The 12825-nt window shown below is 71.3% G+C and overlaps 3 protein-coding genes across 3 annotated transcripts; 2 read left to right on the forward strand and 1 right to left on the reverse strand.

Moving 5' to 3' along the window:
* The first annotated feature begins 19 nt into the window (after positions 1–19).
* On the forward strand, positions 20–1490 carry APOF (apolipoprotein F). The gene is made up of 3 exons (XM_075724966.1): positions 20–28; positions 532–1003; positions 1094–1490. The coding sequence occupies exons 2-3, from the start codon at positions 552–554 to the stop codon at positions 1488–1490; spliced, it is 849 nt and encodes a 282-aa protein (XP_075581081.1). The 5' UTR covers positions 20–28; positions 532–551.
* Positions 1491–3810: 2320 nt separating this feature from the next.
* Positions 3811–9768, forward strand: STAT2 (signal transducer and activator of transcription 2). The gene is made up of 22 exons (XM_075725108.1): positions 3811–3941; positions 4019–4169; positions 4250–4348; positions 4420–4512; positions 4591–4669; positions 4768–4853; positions 4939–5087; positions 5159–5317; positions 5395–5547; positions 5636–5656; positions 5754–5847; positions 5959–6015; positions 6095–6178; positions 6268–6366; positions 7320–7455; positions 7549–7598; positions 7711–7799; positions 7864–8000; positions 8095–8283; positions 8361–8418; positions 8567–9564; positions 9632–9768. The coding sequence occupies exons 1-22, from the start codon at positions 3811–3813 to the stop codon at positions 9766–9768; spliced, it is 3249 nt and encodes a 1082-aa protein (XP_075581223.1).
* Positions 9769–9996: 228 nt separating this feature from the next.
* IL23A (interleukin 23 subunit alpha) lies at positions 9997–11678 on the reverse strand. Its single transcript, XM_075725093.1, has 4 exons — positions 11502–11678; positions 11264–11362; positions 10276–10401; positions 9997–10143 (listed from the first exon to the last, which is right to left on the reverse strand). The coding sequence occupies exons 1-4, from the start codon at positions 11676–11678 to the stop codon at positions 9997–9999; spliced, it is 549 nt and encodes a 182-aa protein (XP_075581208.1).
* Between the last annotated feature and the right edge of the window lie 1147 nt (positions 11679–12825).

Genomic DNA, 12825 nt, shown 5'->3' on the forward strand with positions numbered 1-12825 from the left:
CCTGGGCTCTTTTCTGGGTTTTCTGCAGGTTTTAAAGCTTTTTTTAAGGGTGCTGCGAAAGCAGGCAGCAGGTCTTCCCCCTGTCCCCTTCCCCACTATCTGTCCTGGTGTCTCCATTTTCCTGTTTTCCCCCAAACTCCTTCTTTTCCCTCAGCTTCCCCCCCCACACACCCCACCCCACCCCACCCCAACCAGTTTTTAAATCTGGAAAGAGACCAAATAAACAAGCGCAGCTCTCGGCCTTGCCTGATGAGTGGGTACGGGGGGCCGGGGGGGGGCCGGGAGCTGCCCTGTCCCCAGGGAGGTGTCCCTGTCCCTGTGCCAGGGGCCGGGGCCAGGCCCCGAGTGTCGCAACCCCTCTCGATAACGCCAGCTATAAAGGGGCCGCAGGGGTGGCAGCCGCAGTGGCTGGACGGGGCAGGGGACGTCGGCGAGCGGGTGAGCCGGGGCGCTGGGGGGGGGTGTGTGGGAGTGGGGGCCTGCGGCCGCGGGGAGCTGATGGGGGCTCTGCCCCTTCTCCTGCCTCCACAGCCCGGCCTGGAGCTGCCGCCATGCCCCAGGCTCTGCTCTTCCTCCTCCTCCTCCTCCTCGGCCTGGAGGGCAGCACCCTCTCCGCCGTGCCCCCCAGGCCGGGCGCCGATGAGCGGGCTGTGGCGCGGGCGCTGCTGGCGGAGCTGGCAGAGCGCACCCCGCCACGGGCCCTGCCGGGGCGTGGGGTCTCGTGCCAGGACCTGCGCCCCGACGCCCTGCCCGGCTTCGCCCAGCTCCCGTCGCCGCTCCGCGCCCTGGCCCGTGCCGCCATGACCCTGGTGCTGAGCGGGGCCGCCTGCAGGGTCCAGGCCGAGGCAGAGGTGCTGGAGCTGTCCCGGGAACTGGGGACCCCCACGGCCATGGCGCTGCTGCGGGGGCTGGCGCGGCTGCAGGGCACCCCGGCTTCCAAGGCCCTGCCCCTCCTCCTCAGCCTGCTGCAGCCGGGGGGCTCTACCTGCACGGCACCCACCCAGCTCCAGGACCCCGTGGCCGGCACCCACCCTACTCCGCCCAGGGTCACGGGGCCCTGGCCCGAGGGGGTCCGGGTGCTCCCAGGGGCCAGGGCCCGCGCCTGGCTGCCTGCGTGCCGCCGTGCCACCCGGCGCCGGCGGGAGGACGAGGACGCCTGCAACCCACCGGGGGAGCGGGAGGCCCACATGGTGCTGGAGTGGGTGCCGAGCGTCAGCACCTTCTACAACCTGGGCACCAGCCTCTACTACGCCTTCCAGGGTTGCGAGGCTGTGGCCTCCTCACGGGCTCTGGAAGTCGCCGAGGACCTGGGCTACGCCGGCTTGGCCGCCCTCGTCGCCAGCGCCGGCGGCCCCGTGGCCCTGGGGCTGCAGCTGGGGCTGCAGCCGGGGCTCAAGGCCGGGGTGCGGGCGCTCATCGCGTATTTCACCTCGGACGGGGACCCCCCGCCGGCCCCCACCGCCCACAGCGGCCCCGTCCTCATCGTCTGAATAAAAGCACCGTGCGGCGGCTGGCTCCGCGTCCTTGTCCCTGTCTCGGGGGGCTGGCACCGGATCGATGCGGGGCCACCCCGCCCTGGGGCACGGGGACCTTGGCCCCACGGGGAGGCCTTTGCCTGAGCCACGTGGTGGCAGCCGGCCCCGTCCCTGCGTCCCTGTCCCATCCAGTGTGCCCTGCCCTGCCTGCCTGGCTCTGGCTGCGGCAGCCCTGTCCCCACGGCCTGGCCCTATGGCCCCAGCCCTGTCCCCACGGCCTGGCCCTATAGCCTGGCCCTATGGCCCCAGCCCTGTCCCCACGGCCTGGCCCTATGGCCCCAGCCCTGTCCTCACGGCCTGGCCCTATAGCCTGGCCCTATGGCCCCAGCCCTGTCCCCAGAGCCTGTCCCTATAGCCTGTCCCCATGGCCCCAGCCCTGTCCCCACAGCCTGTCCTCATCCCAGTGGCTGCATAGCCTGTCCCCACGGGCTGTCCCTGTCCCCATGGCTCTGTCCGCAGGGCCCAGCCCTGTCCCCACGGCTCTGTCCCCTGTCCCCACAGCCTGTCCCTGTCCCCAGAGCTCTGTCCCTGTCCCCATGGCTCTGTCCCCATGGGCTGTCCCCATCCCTATGGCTCTGTCCCCAGGGCCCAGCCCTGTCCCCATGGCTCTGTGGCCCTGTCCCCACGGGCTGTCCCCTGTCCCCCCAGCCTGTCCCTGTCCCCACGGGCTGTCCCTGTCCACATGGCTCTGTCCCCTGTCCCCACAGCCTGTCCCTGTCCCCAGGGCCCAGCCCTGTCCCCACAGCTCTGTCCCCTGTCCCCACAGCTCTGTCCCCCCAGCCTGTCCCTGTCCCCACGGCTCTGTCCCCTGCCCCCACAGCTCTGTCCCTGTCCCCACGGCTCTGTCCCCTGTCCCCCCAGCCTGTCCCTGTCCCCACAGCTCTGTCCCCTGTCCCCATGGGCTGTCCCTGTCCGCACAGCTCTGTCCCTGTCCCCACAGCTCTGTCCCCTGTCCCCATGGGCTGTCCCTGTCCCCACAGCTCTGTCCCTGTCCGCACAGCTCTGTCCCCTGTCCCCATGGGCTGTCCCTGTCCGCACAGCTCTGTCCCTGTCCGCACAGCTCTGTCCCCTGTCCCCATGGGCTGTCCCTGTCCCCACAGCTCTGTCCCTGTCCGCACAGCTCTGTCCCCTGTCCCCATGGGCTGTCCCTGTCCCCACAGCTCTGTCCCTGTCCCCACAGCTCTGTCCCCTGTCCCCATGGGCTGTCCCTGTCCGCACAGCTCTGTCCCTGTCCCCACAGCTCTGTCCCCTGTCCCCATGGGCTGTCCCTGTCCGCACAGCTCTGTCCCTGTCCCCGTCCCCACAGCTCTGTCCCCCCAGCCTGTCCCTGTCCCCACGGCTCTGTCCCCACGGCCCAGCCCTGTCCCCCCCGCCTGTCCCCGTCCCCACGGCCCGGCCCGGCCCGGCGCTGCCATTTCCTCCCCCTCCTCCCAGCTCCCCTCTGGCCCCGCCCTCCCTCTGGCCCCGCCCCCTGACGTCATTTCGGGGAAGCGGGCAACCCCGCTGGACCCCCTCCTCCCGCAGCCGGGGGGGCGTGGCCTCGCCGCCGAGCTCCGCCAATCACCGCGCAGAAGGGGGGAGGAGCCGTGACCTCCGCGCCTTCCTGCCCCGGCAACCGGCAGCCGCCGAGGGCGCCGAGGTGGGAGCGCGGGGCCGGGCGGGGCGGGGGGTCCCGGGGGGGGGGTCCCGTCTGCCGGGCGCCGCTTCGGGGGCGGGGCACCCTGCTGGGGCCGGGCCGGGGGGGCGGGGCTAGGGGATGCCGGTTGGGGTGCGCAGAGATCGCCCCCGGGGGGGTCCCTTGGGGGTGTCCCCCTGGGGGGGGGGTGTTTAGGGGCACCCACCCCCCCGGGGGCCCTACAGGGGCACACTTGGGGTGCAGGGAACCTGTCTGGGGGGGTGCCGGTGGGGGTGCAAGGTGGGCCCAGGCTAAGGGTGTCTCTGGGGAGGGGGCTTGGGGTGCTGCGCCGGGGTGCAGGGGACCCTCGGGGTGGAGGGGGGGTGCGTGTGCCCCCGGCCCCTGCAACTCGGGACAGCTCGGCCCCCGGGCACGAAGCTTCTGCGCTGCTCAGCGCTCCCCCCTGCCCCAGGACGGGGCTGCCAGCCCACCGCACTCCCGCGGCCCAGCCCGAGCCGGAGCGGAGGCACCCACGGGACCACCGTGCTGCGGGCAGGTTCGTGGGGCGCAGGGGTGCCCGGGCGCTGGTTTCGTATCGTCCGGCCGTGCTGCGGCCGGGGGGGTCGGTGGAGCCGCCCTGACACCCCCCCGTCCCCCAGCATGGCGCAGTGGCAAGAGGTGCAGAGTTTGGCCAACGCCTACCTGGAGCAGGTCCACCAGCTGTACGCCGGGGTGGCACTGCCCATGGTGGTGCGGCAGTGCCTGGCCACCTGGATCGAGGACCAGAACTGGTAAAGGAGGGTTCTGGGGCTGGGCGCCGCGCTGGCCGGTGCGTGCCGGGCTGGTGCTGAACCCCGCGGTGCTGCAGGCGCCAGGCGGCCGAGCCGCTCTCTTCCCATGCCCGCATGCTCTTCCATTCCTTGCTGGCGCTGCTGGGCGAGCAGCTGGGCAGCCCGGGGCTGGGTGACGAGGACTTCATGCTGAAGCACAACCTGCGCAAGGCTCGCCGCGATCTCCAGGTGAGCGGCGGGGCCAGGGCAGGGAGGCTGGGGGGGGGGGGGTCTCTGCACCCCCCTAACCCCCTCCAGCCCCTCCGCAGGCTGAGTTCGAGGAGTGCCCGGAGAGGTTCGCCAACCTGGTAGCCAACCTGCTGCAGGAGGAGCAGCGGATCCTCCGCCTGGGGCAGGCGGAGGGGCAGGTAGGGCAGGGCCCCCCCCACCGCCCCGCGGGACGCTGCCAGCTGCTGCCTGATGCCCCGCGTCTCTGCAGGCGGGGGCTGCCTCAGCACCCAGCGCACCCCCGGAGAGCGACCGGGAGCAGCAGATCCAGCGGCGCCTGGCTGAGTTCCACACGGCCCTGCAGGTAACGGCCTCCCCTGGCCCCCTCCCCAGGGTTCCTGGGGGGCTGCCGGATCCCTCACCCCCCCTCTCTGCCCCTCAGGAGGCCGAACGCGCCTTCCGGTACCTGGAGGACCTGCAGGATGCCTTTGACTTCTGCTTCAAGGTGCACTACCTGCCGGGTAAGGCCCAATTCTGCCCGCCCCGGGGGTAGACACAGGACGGCGCTGCCCTGTGCCCCCGCCGTGCCCCCCTGATCCTCCAAACCCCCTGCCTGCAGGTGAGGACAGGACCAGCGACCCCCAGTATGCCCAGCAGGTCCAAGCCCTCCAGGCCAAGCTGCAGATCCTGGACCGGCAGCGGCGGGTGAGAGGGGGTCAGGGCTGAGCCGGGGGCGGGGGGGGCTTCGGCTGCCCCGTGCCCCCTGCTCAGACGCGCATCTCTTCCCCAGGAGGTGCTGGCGCAGATGCAGCAGCTCCTGGGGCGCAGCGAGACCCTGCAGGATTTTCTGCAGCAGGAGCTGGGGGCCTGGCAGGAGCGACAGCAACGCGCCTGCCTGGGGGCCCCTGTCGACACCCGCCTGCACCGGCTGGAGACCTGGTAGGGCCGGGAGGGGAGGGGGACGGGTGGGGGCTGTGGCTGGGCCCCGCTGAGCCCCGTGATGCCTGCAGGTTCACGGAGCTGGGCCAGGGGCTCTTCCAGCTGCTGCAGCTGCTGCGGGCGTTGGGGGACCTGCGGCAGAAGGTGACCTACGAGAGGGACCCGCTGAAAGCAGAGACCCCCCTCCTAGAGCAGCGGCTGCGGGAGCTGCTCATCTACCTGCTGAAGAGGTGGGGATGGTGCGGGGGGGCCGGGGGAGCCGGGATCGGGGCAGCCCTGACCCCCCCGGTGCCCCCCGTACCCCCAGAGCCTTCGTGGTGGAGCAGCAGCCCAGCATGCCCAACGCCTGCAAGCGCCCGCTGGTGCTGCGCACGGCCAGCAAGTTCTCGGCCCGCGCCCGCTTGCTCATCCGCCTCTACGACCGCAACCACCATATGGAGGCCAAGATCCACATCGACAGGTCAGGACCCCCGGGGGGGGGGCTGCCCTGCCTGGCCGCGGGGGTCCCGGGGCCCCGCTCCCCACTGACGCCCTGTTGTCTCTTGCAGGAACCCCCCCAAGACAAAAGGGTGAGAGCCGAGCGAGCGCCGGATGCAGCGGGCAGGGCTGTGCCCCCCGTCCTGGGGGTCCCGGCCCCCCCACCCGCGGCCTTTCTCTGCCCCGCAGGTTTCGCAAGTTCAACATCCTGACGTCAAGCAGCAAAACCCTCCTGGCAGGGGACAGTCCCCAGGACGGGCTGGTCTGCGACTTCCAGTACCTTGTAGGTGCCCCTGCCCGGACCCCTGGGTCCTCCATGGGGCAGGGCAGTGGGGCGAAGACCCTGGCCCAGCCCTGGCCCCTGGCCCGGAGCTGACTCTCTCCTGCCCCGCAGACGCTGAAGGAGCAGAAGGACAGCAGGTCGGGCAAGGGCAGCAAAGGTGCCAGCGAGGTGGGTGCGGGGCTGGGGGCCGGGGGGGTGCGGGGGCAGCCGGTGCCCCATGGTGCCCCACGGTGCCACCTCTGAGCAGGGTCCCCTGGTCGTGACGGAGGAGCTGCACCTCATCACCTTCACGCTGGCGTACGCGTACTGCGGGCTGGAGCTGGAGCTGGAGGTGAGCGCTGGGGGCTGGGGGAGGCCAGCGGGGGGGGGGGGGGCTGGGGGCTGCCGGCCTGACCCCCCCTTCCCCTGCTTCCCCCGCAGACCTCCACGCTGCCCTTCGTCATCATCTCCAACAACAACCAGTTCTCCAGCGCCTGGGCCTCCATCCTCTGGTTCAACATGCTCAGCTGCAACCCGAAGGCGAGCAGGACCCCTCCCCAGCCCTGCGCCACCCCCCCACTGCCCCCGGCCCTGCTGCCCCTCGCCCCGTCTCCCTCTGCCCCGGTCCTAGTGTCCCGTCCCCAGCCCCGCTCCTTGCCCAGTCCTGTCCCAGCTTCCTGGGCCCTGGTCCTTCCCCTGTGCCCTGTCCCTTCTCTTGTCACCCAGTCCCTGCCTGGTCCTTGTCGCATCCCATCCCCAGTCCCTGCCCAGTCCTGGTCGCTGTCCCATCCCCATCCTATCCCATCCCCATCCCCTGCCCCAGTGCAGGTCCCCATGCCCTGGTCCCTGTCCCATTCCTGTCCCCTGGTCCCTGTCCCATTCCCATCCCTCACCCCAGTGCAGGTCCGCGTGCCCTGGTCCCTGTCCCATTCCCGTCCCCTGCCCCAGTGCATGTTCCTGTGCCTTGCCCCGGTGCACATCCCTATGCCCTGGTCCCTGTCCCATTCCTATCCCCTGCCCTGGTGCATGTCCCCATCCCCTGGTCCCTGTCCCATTTTCCTGTGCCCTGCCTTGGTGCATGTCCCCGTGACCTGGTGTCTGCCCTATTCCTATCCCCTGCCCCGGTGCACGTCCCCATCCCCTGGTCCCTGTCCCATTCCCGTCCCCTGGTCCCTGTCCCATCCCTGTGCCCTGCCCCGGTGCACGTCCCTGTGCCCTGCCCCGGTGCACATCCCCGTGCCCTGGTCCCTGTCCCATTCCTATCCCTTGCCCCGGTGCTTGTCCCCATGCCCTGCCCCAGTGCAGGTCCCTGTCCTCTGGTCCCTGTCCCATTCCCGTCCTCTGGTCCCTGTCCCATTCCCGTCCCCTGCCCTGGTGCACATCCCTGTGCCCTGCCCCGGTGCATGTCCCTGTCCCATTCCTGTCCCTGTGCCCTGCCCCGGTGCACATCCCGGGCCGCGCGCCCCCGGCCCCACTCACCCCATCTCCTGCAGGAGTTACAGTTCTTTTCCACGCCGCCCCCGGCCCCCTGGCCCCGGCTGGCCGAGGTGCTGAGCTGGCAGTTCGAGAGCGTGGCCGAGAGGGGCCTGAGCAGGGAGCATCTCCTCATGCTGGCCGAGAAGCTGTTCGGTAAGGCCGGGCGCCAGCCCCCGAGCCCCGCCGAGCCCCCCGGGGCCAGGACAGGTGCCATGCCACCCTCCTCACCCTGCTCTCACCTCCAAGGCTCAAAGCCGTCTCCGGAGAGCACCCTGACCTGGCCCAAGTTCTCCAAGGTGAGTGGTCCCTGTCCCCCCGTGCCCCCGTCCCACTGTCCCTGTGTCTCTGTCCCACTGTCCCCCCATGGCTCCATCCCCTCCATCCCCACTCACCCGCCCTCTCCCACAGGACGGTGCCTCTGGCTTTTCCTTCTGGGCCTGGCTGGATGGGATCCTGGGGCTGCTCCAGGAGCACCTCAAGCAGCTCTGGAAGGACGGGTAGGAGCGGGGCAGGGGGGCCGGGGGGGCCGGGGGCAGCGGGGGCTGACATTGCCTCCCCCAGGCTCATCCTGGGCTTCGTGAGCCGCAAGCAAGAGAAGAAGCTGCTGAAGGGGAAGCGGACGGGGACGTTCCTGATCCGGTTCAGCGAGAGCATCCTGGGGGGGGTCACCTGCACCTGGGTGGAGCACCCCGAAAATGGTGAGCGTGTCTCCCCTCTCCCCCAGGGTCCAGCCCCTCACCCCGGCCTCAGGCCTGCCCTGGGCGCTGACTCCGGCTTCCCTGCACCCCGCAGGGCCCCCCGCTTTCCGGGCAGTGGTTCCTTACACCACGGCCGAGCTAGCATCCCTGGCGCTGCCCGACATCATCCGCGACTACCAGCTGCTGGTGGAGGAGAACATCCCCGAGAACCCGCTCCGGTTCTTGTACCCGGACATCGCCCGCGACGAGGCCTTTGGACCCTACTACAGCCAGCGGCAGGAAGGTATGGCACAGCGCGGCAAGGCGCGGTGCCGGGGAAGCGCCTGCCACCCCCTCCGACCTCTCCTCTCTGTCCCTAAGGGAACCCGACGGAGCAGAAGAAATACCTGAACCGGCGCCTCATCCGCGTGTCCTCCAGGTGAGGCAGGGGGACGCCTCGGTCCCTCCATGGTCCCGTGGGAAGGGGGACCCTTTTGCTCGCAGCCTTGTGTCCCCTGACCCTGACCCTGACCCTGACCCTGACCCTGACCCTGACCCTGACCCTGACCCGCTGTCTCTCCCTGCAGGCAGGCAAATGAGTTGTGGCAGACCGAAGAGGAGCTGGTGGCTGCCACGGAAAACCTGGAGACGCTGCAACTGCAGCCCAGTGGCCTGGGGACGCAGCAGCCTGGCAGCGTGGCACCGCTGCAGCCCGGGGGCTCGGGGATGGTGCATCCCAAGGGTTCAGGGACGCTGCCGGTCACCTCTGGGAAGCTGGGGATGCTGCAGGTGATGGCTGGGAGTCCAGGGACACTGCAGCCCGGCAGCCCAGCAGTGCTGCAGCCCTCAAGTCCAGGGACGCTGCAGGTGATGGCCACGAGCCCAGGGATGCCACGGCCTGGGGGCTCGGGGACGCTGCAGCCAGGGTCCCAAGGCCTGGAGGCACCACGGCCGCTGCAGGTGGGACCGGGGGTCTCGGAAATGCTGCAGCCAGGGATTGGGGACCTGGAACCGCAGCTGGTGCTGCAGCTGGTCCCTGAGGGCCAGGGGCCGCTGCAGGTGGGACCAGGGGGTGTGGGGACGCTGCACGTGCTGCCCGGGGAGCTGGGGGTGCTGCAGCACGTGGGACCTGAGGAGCAGGGGACACAGCAAGTGGGACCTGGGGCCGTGGAGCCGCAGCTGGTGCTGCAGCTGGTCCCCGAGGGCCAGGGGACGCTGCAGGTGGGACCGGGGGACTTGGCGACACTGCATGTGCTGCCCGGGGAGCTGGGGATGCTGCAGCCGGTGGCCGGGGACACGGGGATGCTGCAGCAAGTGGAAGCTGGGGACACTGGGCTGCTGCCAGCGGTGGCGGGGGCTGTGGAGCCGCGGCTGGTCCCCAAGGGGCAGGGGATGCTGCCACCGGAGCTGAGGGACCTGGAGCTGCTGCCCGAGAGCCCAGACATGCAGGAGCTCCTGCAGCCGCTGGTGGAGGAACTGGAGCCAGGCTCGGGGACGTTGGAGACGCTGGAGGTGGCGGAGCTGATGCCCGACATGCTGGAGCCCGTGGACGGGGGGCTGGAGGGGCTGGGCCCCGAGCTGGCAGGTGAGTGTTGGGGCCAGGGAGGAGAACAAGGGGGTCCCCTCGACACTGACCTGTCCCCGTCCCACAGGCAGCACTGCGCTCCTGGACCCCTGCGACCCGTTCCTGCCGCAGCCCGAGGACACGGCCCTGCCCACCGTCAGCTCCCTCTTCACCGCTGCCGCTGACTTCCCCCTGCTCCACATCGACGCCAACGACTTCCAGTGACTCCCCCCAGACCCCCTGTAAATAAACCTCTTCCCACCCCAGCCGCCTGCACTGCCTGCGCTGCCTGCGGGCAGACCCGGGTTGCGCCGTATATAGGGAACCGCTCATCTCCTTCAATCCTTTACTAGAAACCCATAAATATCGGACATAAATAGGGAGCATCGTACATAAATAGTCCCTCGAGGTGGAGGGGAATAAATAGTCAGGGGGGCCACGGCCGGGCCGGCCTCAGCGTGGGCTGGCGCTGTGGGTGAAGACACGGCTCATGATGGTGGTGAAGGACTGGAGCCGCTGGAGCGCCAGGTGCTGCAGCAACGGGTGGGCCCAGGCCTCGCTGGGGGCCATGGAGTGCCGGTGGGGGCAGCTGTGCTCCTGCTGTGGGGAGAGCGGGGTTAGGGGGCCCAAGGACGCCGCTGATGGGTGCCTGCTTCCCCAGCTGTGGGGGGAACAGGGCCCGGGGGCTGCCACCCCATCCCAGCCGCCCCGAAGCCCCCCCCAGCCCCTCACCTGGACCAGGGCCAGCAGCTGGTCCAGCGTGGCCTCCAGCCGGGGCAGGCGGCGGGCGGTGAAGATGTCGGAGCCCAGCAGGTCCCGGTAGTGCTGCAGCCCCTGGAAGATGCGCCGCAGGCAGCGCTGCGGGGAGCGGGGCGTGAGCCGGGGGGGACACACGCGCACATCCCCCGGTACCCTGAGACCCCTGGGCACATCCCTCAGCAACGCTGGGACCTCCCCGGCACCCCTGGGTACGCCCAGCACCCCTGAGGGACCCCAAGCACCATCCCTTGGGACCCCCAGCCACCCCTGGGACCCCCAGACACATCTCCTGGGCACTCCTGGGACCCCCAGGCACCCCTGGGACCCCCAGGCACATTGCCCAGCATCCCTGGGACCCCCAGGCACCCCTGGGACCCCCAGGCACATCGCCCAGCATCCCTGGGACCCCCAGGCACCCATAAGAACCCTGGGCACATTGCTCAGCATCCCTGGGACCCCCAGGCACCCATAAGAACCCTGGGCACATCGCTCAGCATCCCTGGGACCCCCAGGCACCCATAAGAACCCCAGGCACATCACTCAGCATCCCTGGGACCCCCAGGCACCCATAAGAACCCTGGGCACATCGCTCAGCATCCCTGGGACCCCCAGGTACCCCTGGGACCCCCAGGCACATCGCTCAGCATCCCTGGGACCCCCAGGCACCCATAAGAACCCTGGACACATCGCTCAGCATCCCTGGGACCCCCAGGCACCCATAAGAACCCCGGGCACATCGCTCAGCATCCCTGGGACCCCCAGGCACCCATAAGAACCCTGGACACATCGCTCAGCATCCCTGGGACCCCCAGACACCCATAAGAACCCCAGGCACATCTCCTGGGACCCCCAGGCACATTCCCCAGAGCACCCCTGGGCTCATTTCCCCCCACCTGGGCACCCTCAGGCTCCCTGGCCGCCCCACCGCCGCCCCTGACCACCCCAACGTCCCCCCCGGTACCGTGTTGTTGGTGTCCAGTGTGGAGGGGTCGCAGGCGTCGCTGCAGCGGATGCGGGGGGGCCAATTCTTGGGGTCCTTCTCGCTCAGGTCCACCTCCTCCTGGCAGCGGGGGGGGGGGGGTGTCAGCGGTGTCCCCCGCACCCCCCGCACCCTCGGGCACCCGTCCTACCGGGATGCCCCGCACCTTCTGACACCCGTAGACCCCCGGGCCCCCCCAGCCGAGCCCCCCCGTGCTCACCAGCACCTGGAGCGGCTCCTTGAGGGTCACCACCAGCCGCGACAGCTCCCGGGAGAGGCGTCTGCAGGCGGCCCAGTCGGTGCGGGGGGCCGGGGCCGGGGCCGGGGCCGGGGCCGCGGGCAGCGGCAGCAGCAGCGGGAGGCAGAGGCAGAAGTGGAGGCGGCGGAGCGGGAGCATGGCCGGTCGGTGCCGCCACCGGAGCCGCCACCGGACTCTTATGGGGTGGCGGCAGGTGGGGAATCCCCGGGGCAGGTGGCACCCGCCCCCCGTTACTGCGAAATCGCCGCCTCCCTCGAAAGCAGAACCGATACCGGGCCGGGGTCCCCGGGCTGCGCCCCGCCGCGCCTGGCCCCGCGGCGCGACGGGACGGGACGGGACGGGCAGGAAAACCCGGGGCAGTTCCTGGCGGCGCCGCGCCCGGGGGCACCGCGGCGGCACGGGCGGGACCGGGACATCGCCACCGCCCCGGGGCCCCCCGCCCGCCGCACCTGGGCCGCCCTGTCCAGTGCACCGGGAGCCCGGGCGCGGCGGGACCCTACGGAGCCCGGCGCTGTCCCCCCGCGGTGTCGTGTCCCCCCCCCCCCCGCCGCTCCTCCCCGTGTCCCCCGCTGCCCCCCGGCCGCACCGGGGAATCAGCCGGGGCGGCCCCGGCGCGGCGGCTGGCGGCTCCCCGGTGTCCCGGAGGGGCTTCCCCCGTCCGCCACCCCCCCTTCCCCCTGCCCCGGGACCCCCGTGGGCCCCGGCAGCCCCCTGCCCCGCCGGGCCGGGCCGTGCTGCCCGCGGCGCCGCAATCGCGGCGGCCCCGACGGGGCGGCTCCGGGCGCTTCCCGCTCCCGCCCGGCGGGGCTGCCCCCGGCCTTCCCCGGGCCCACGGGCACGCACCGGGCCGCCCTCCCTCCCTGCCCGTGGCGTCGTGTCCCCCGTGGGTTTGGGAGGGGGAGGCCGGCACGGGGGTCCCGGGAGGGGCCAGGGCCGGTGGGGCTTAGCACCACGGTCCGGCCGCGGTGCGCTGCCCGTGGGACCCCGTGGGATACTGTGTGACACGGTGGGACCCCCGTGGGGTAGCAAGGGACACGGCGGGACACCAAGGGACAGCGTGGGACATTGTGGGGCATTCGGGGACACCTTGGGATCCCATGGGGTGCCAGTGGACGCTGCGTGACACCCATGGGCACACTGAGACCCCCATGGGACACTTTGGGACCCCGTGGGATGCCAGGGGACCCCATGGACACGGTGGGACACCAAGGGACAGCGTGGGGCATTTGGGGACACCTTGGGATGCCATGGGGTGCCAGTGGACGCTGCGTGACACCACTGGGCA

The sequence above is a fragment of the Pelecanus crispus genome, chromosome 26 (genome assembly GCF_030463565.1).
Source record: "Pelecanus crispus isolate bPelCri1 chromosome 26, bPelCri1.pri, whole genome shotgun sequence".
Classification (NCBI taxonomy): Eukaryota; Metazoa; Chordata; class Aves; order Pelecaniformes; family Pelecanidae; genus Pelecanus; species Pelecanus crispus.

What these genes read in the sequence shown, in the direction of transcription:
- APOF (XM_075724966.1), top strand. Translation starts at nt 552, where the DNA reads ATGCCCCAGGCTCTGCTCTTCCTCCTCCTCCTCCTCCTCGGCCTGGAG. An exon ending in ACCTGCACGGCACCCACCCA is followed by an intron (nt 1,004 to 1,093) that starts GCTCCAGGACCC and finishes CCCAGGGGCCAG; the next exon opens with GGCCCGCGCCTGGCTGCCTG.
- STAT2 (XM_075725108.1), top strand. Translation starts at nt 3,811, where the DNA reads ATGGCGCAGTGGCAAGAGGTGCAGAGTTTGGCCAACGCCTACCTGGAG. An exon ending in AGGCTCGCCGCGATCTCCAG is followed by an intron (nt 4,170 to 4,249) that starts GTGAGCGGCGGG and finishes GCCCCTCCGCAG; the next exon opens with GCTGAGTTCGAGGAGTGCCC. An exon ending in CTGCACCGGCTGGAGACCTG is followed by an intron (nt 5,088 to 5,158) that starts GTAGGGCCGGGA and finishes TGATGCCTGCAG; the next exon opens with GTTCACGGAGCTGGGCCAGG.
- IL23A (XM_075725093.1), bottom strand. Translation starts at nt 11,678, where the DNA reads ATGCTCCCGCTCCGCCGCCTCCACTTCTGCCTCTGCCTCCCGCTGCTG. An exon ending in AGGAGCCGCTCCAGGTGCTG is followed by an intron (nt 11,363 to 11,501) that starts GTGAGCACGGGG and finishes CCCCGCTGCCAG; the next exon opens with GAGGAGGTGGACCTGAGCGA. An exon ending in AGCTGCTGGCCCTGGTCCAG is followed by an intron (nt 10,144 to 10,275) that starts GTGAGGGGCTGG and finishes CTCTCCCCACAG; the next exon opens with CAGGAGCACAGCTGCCCCCA.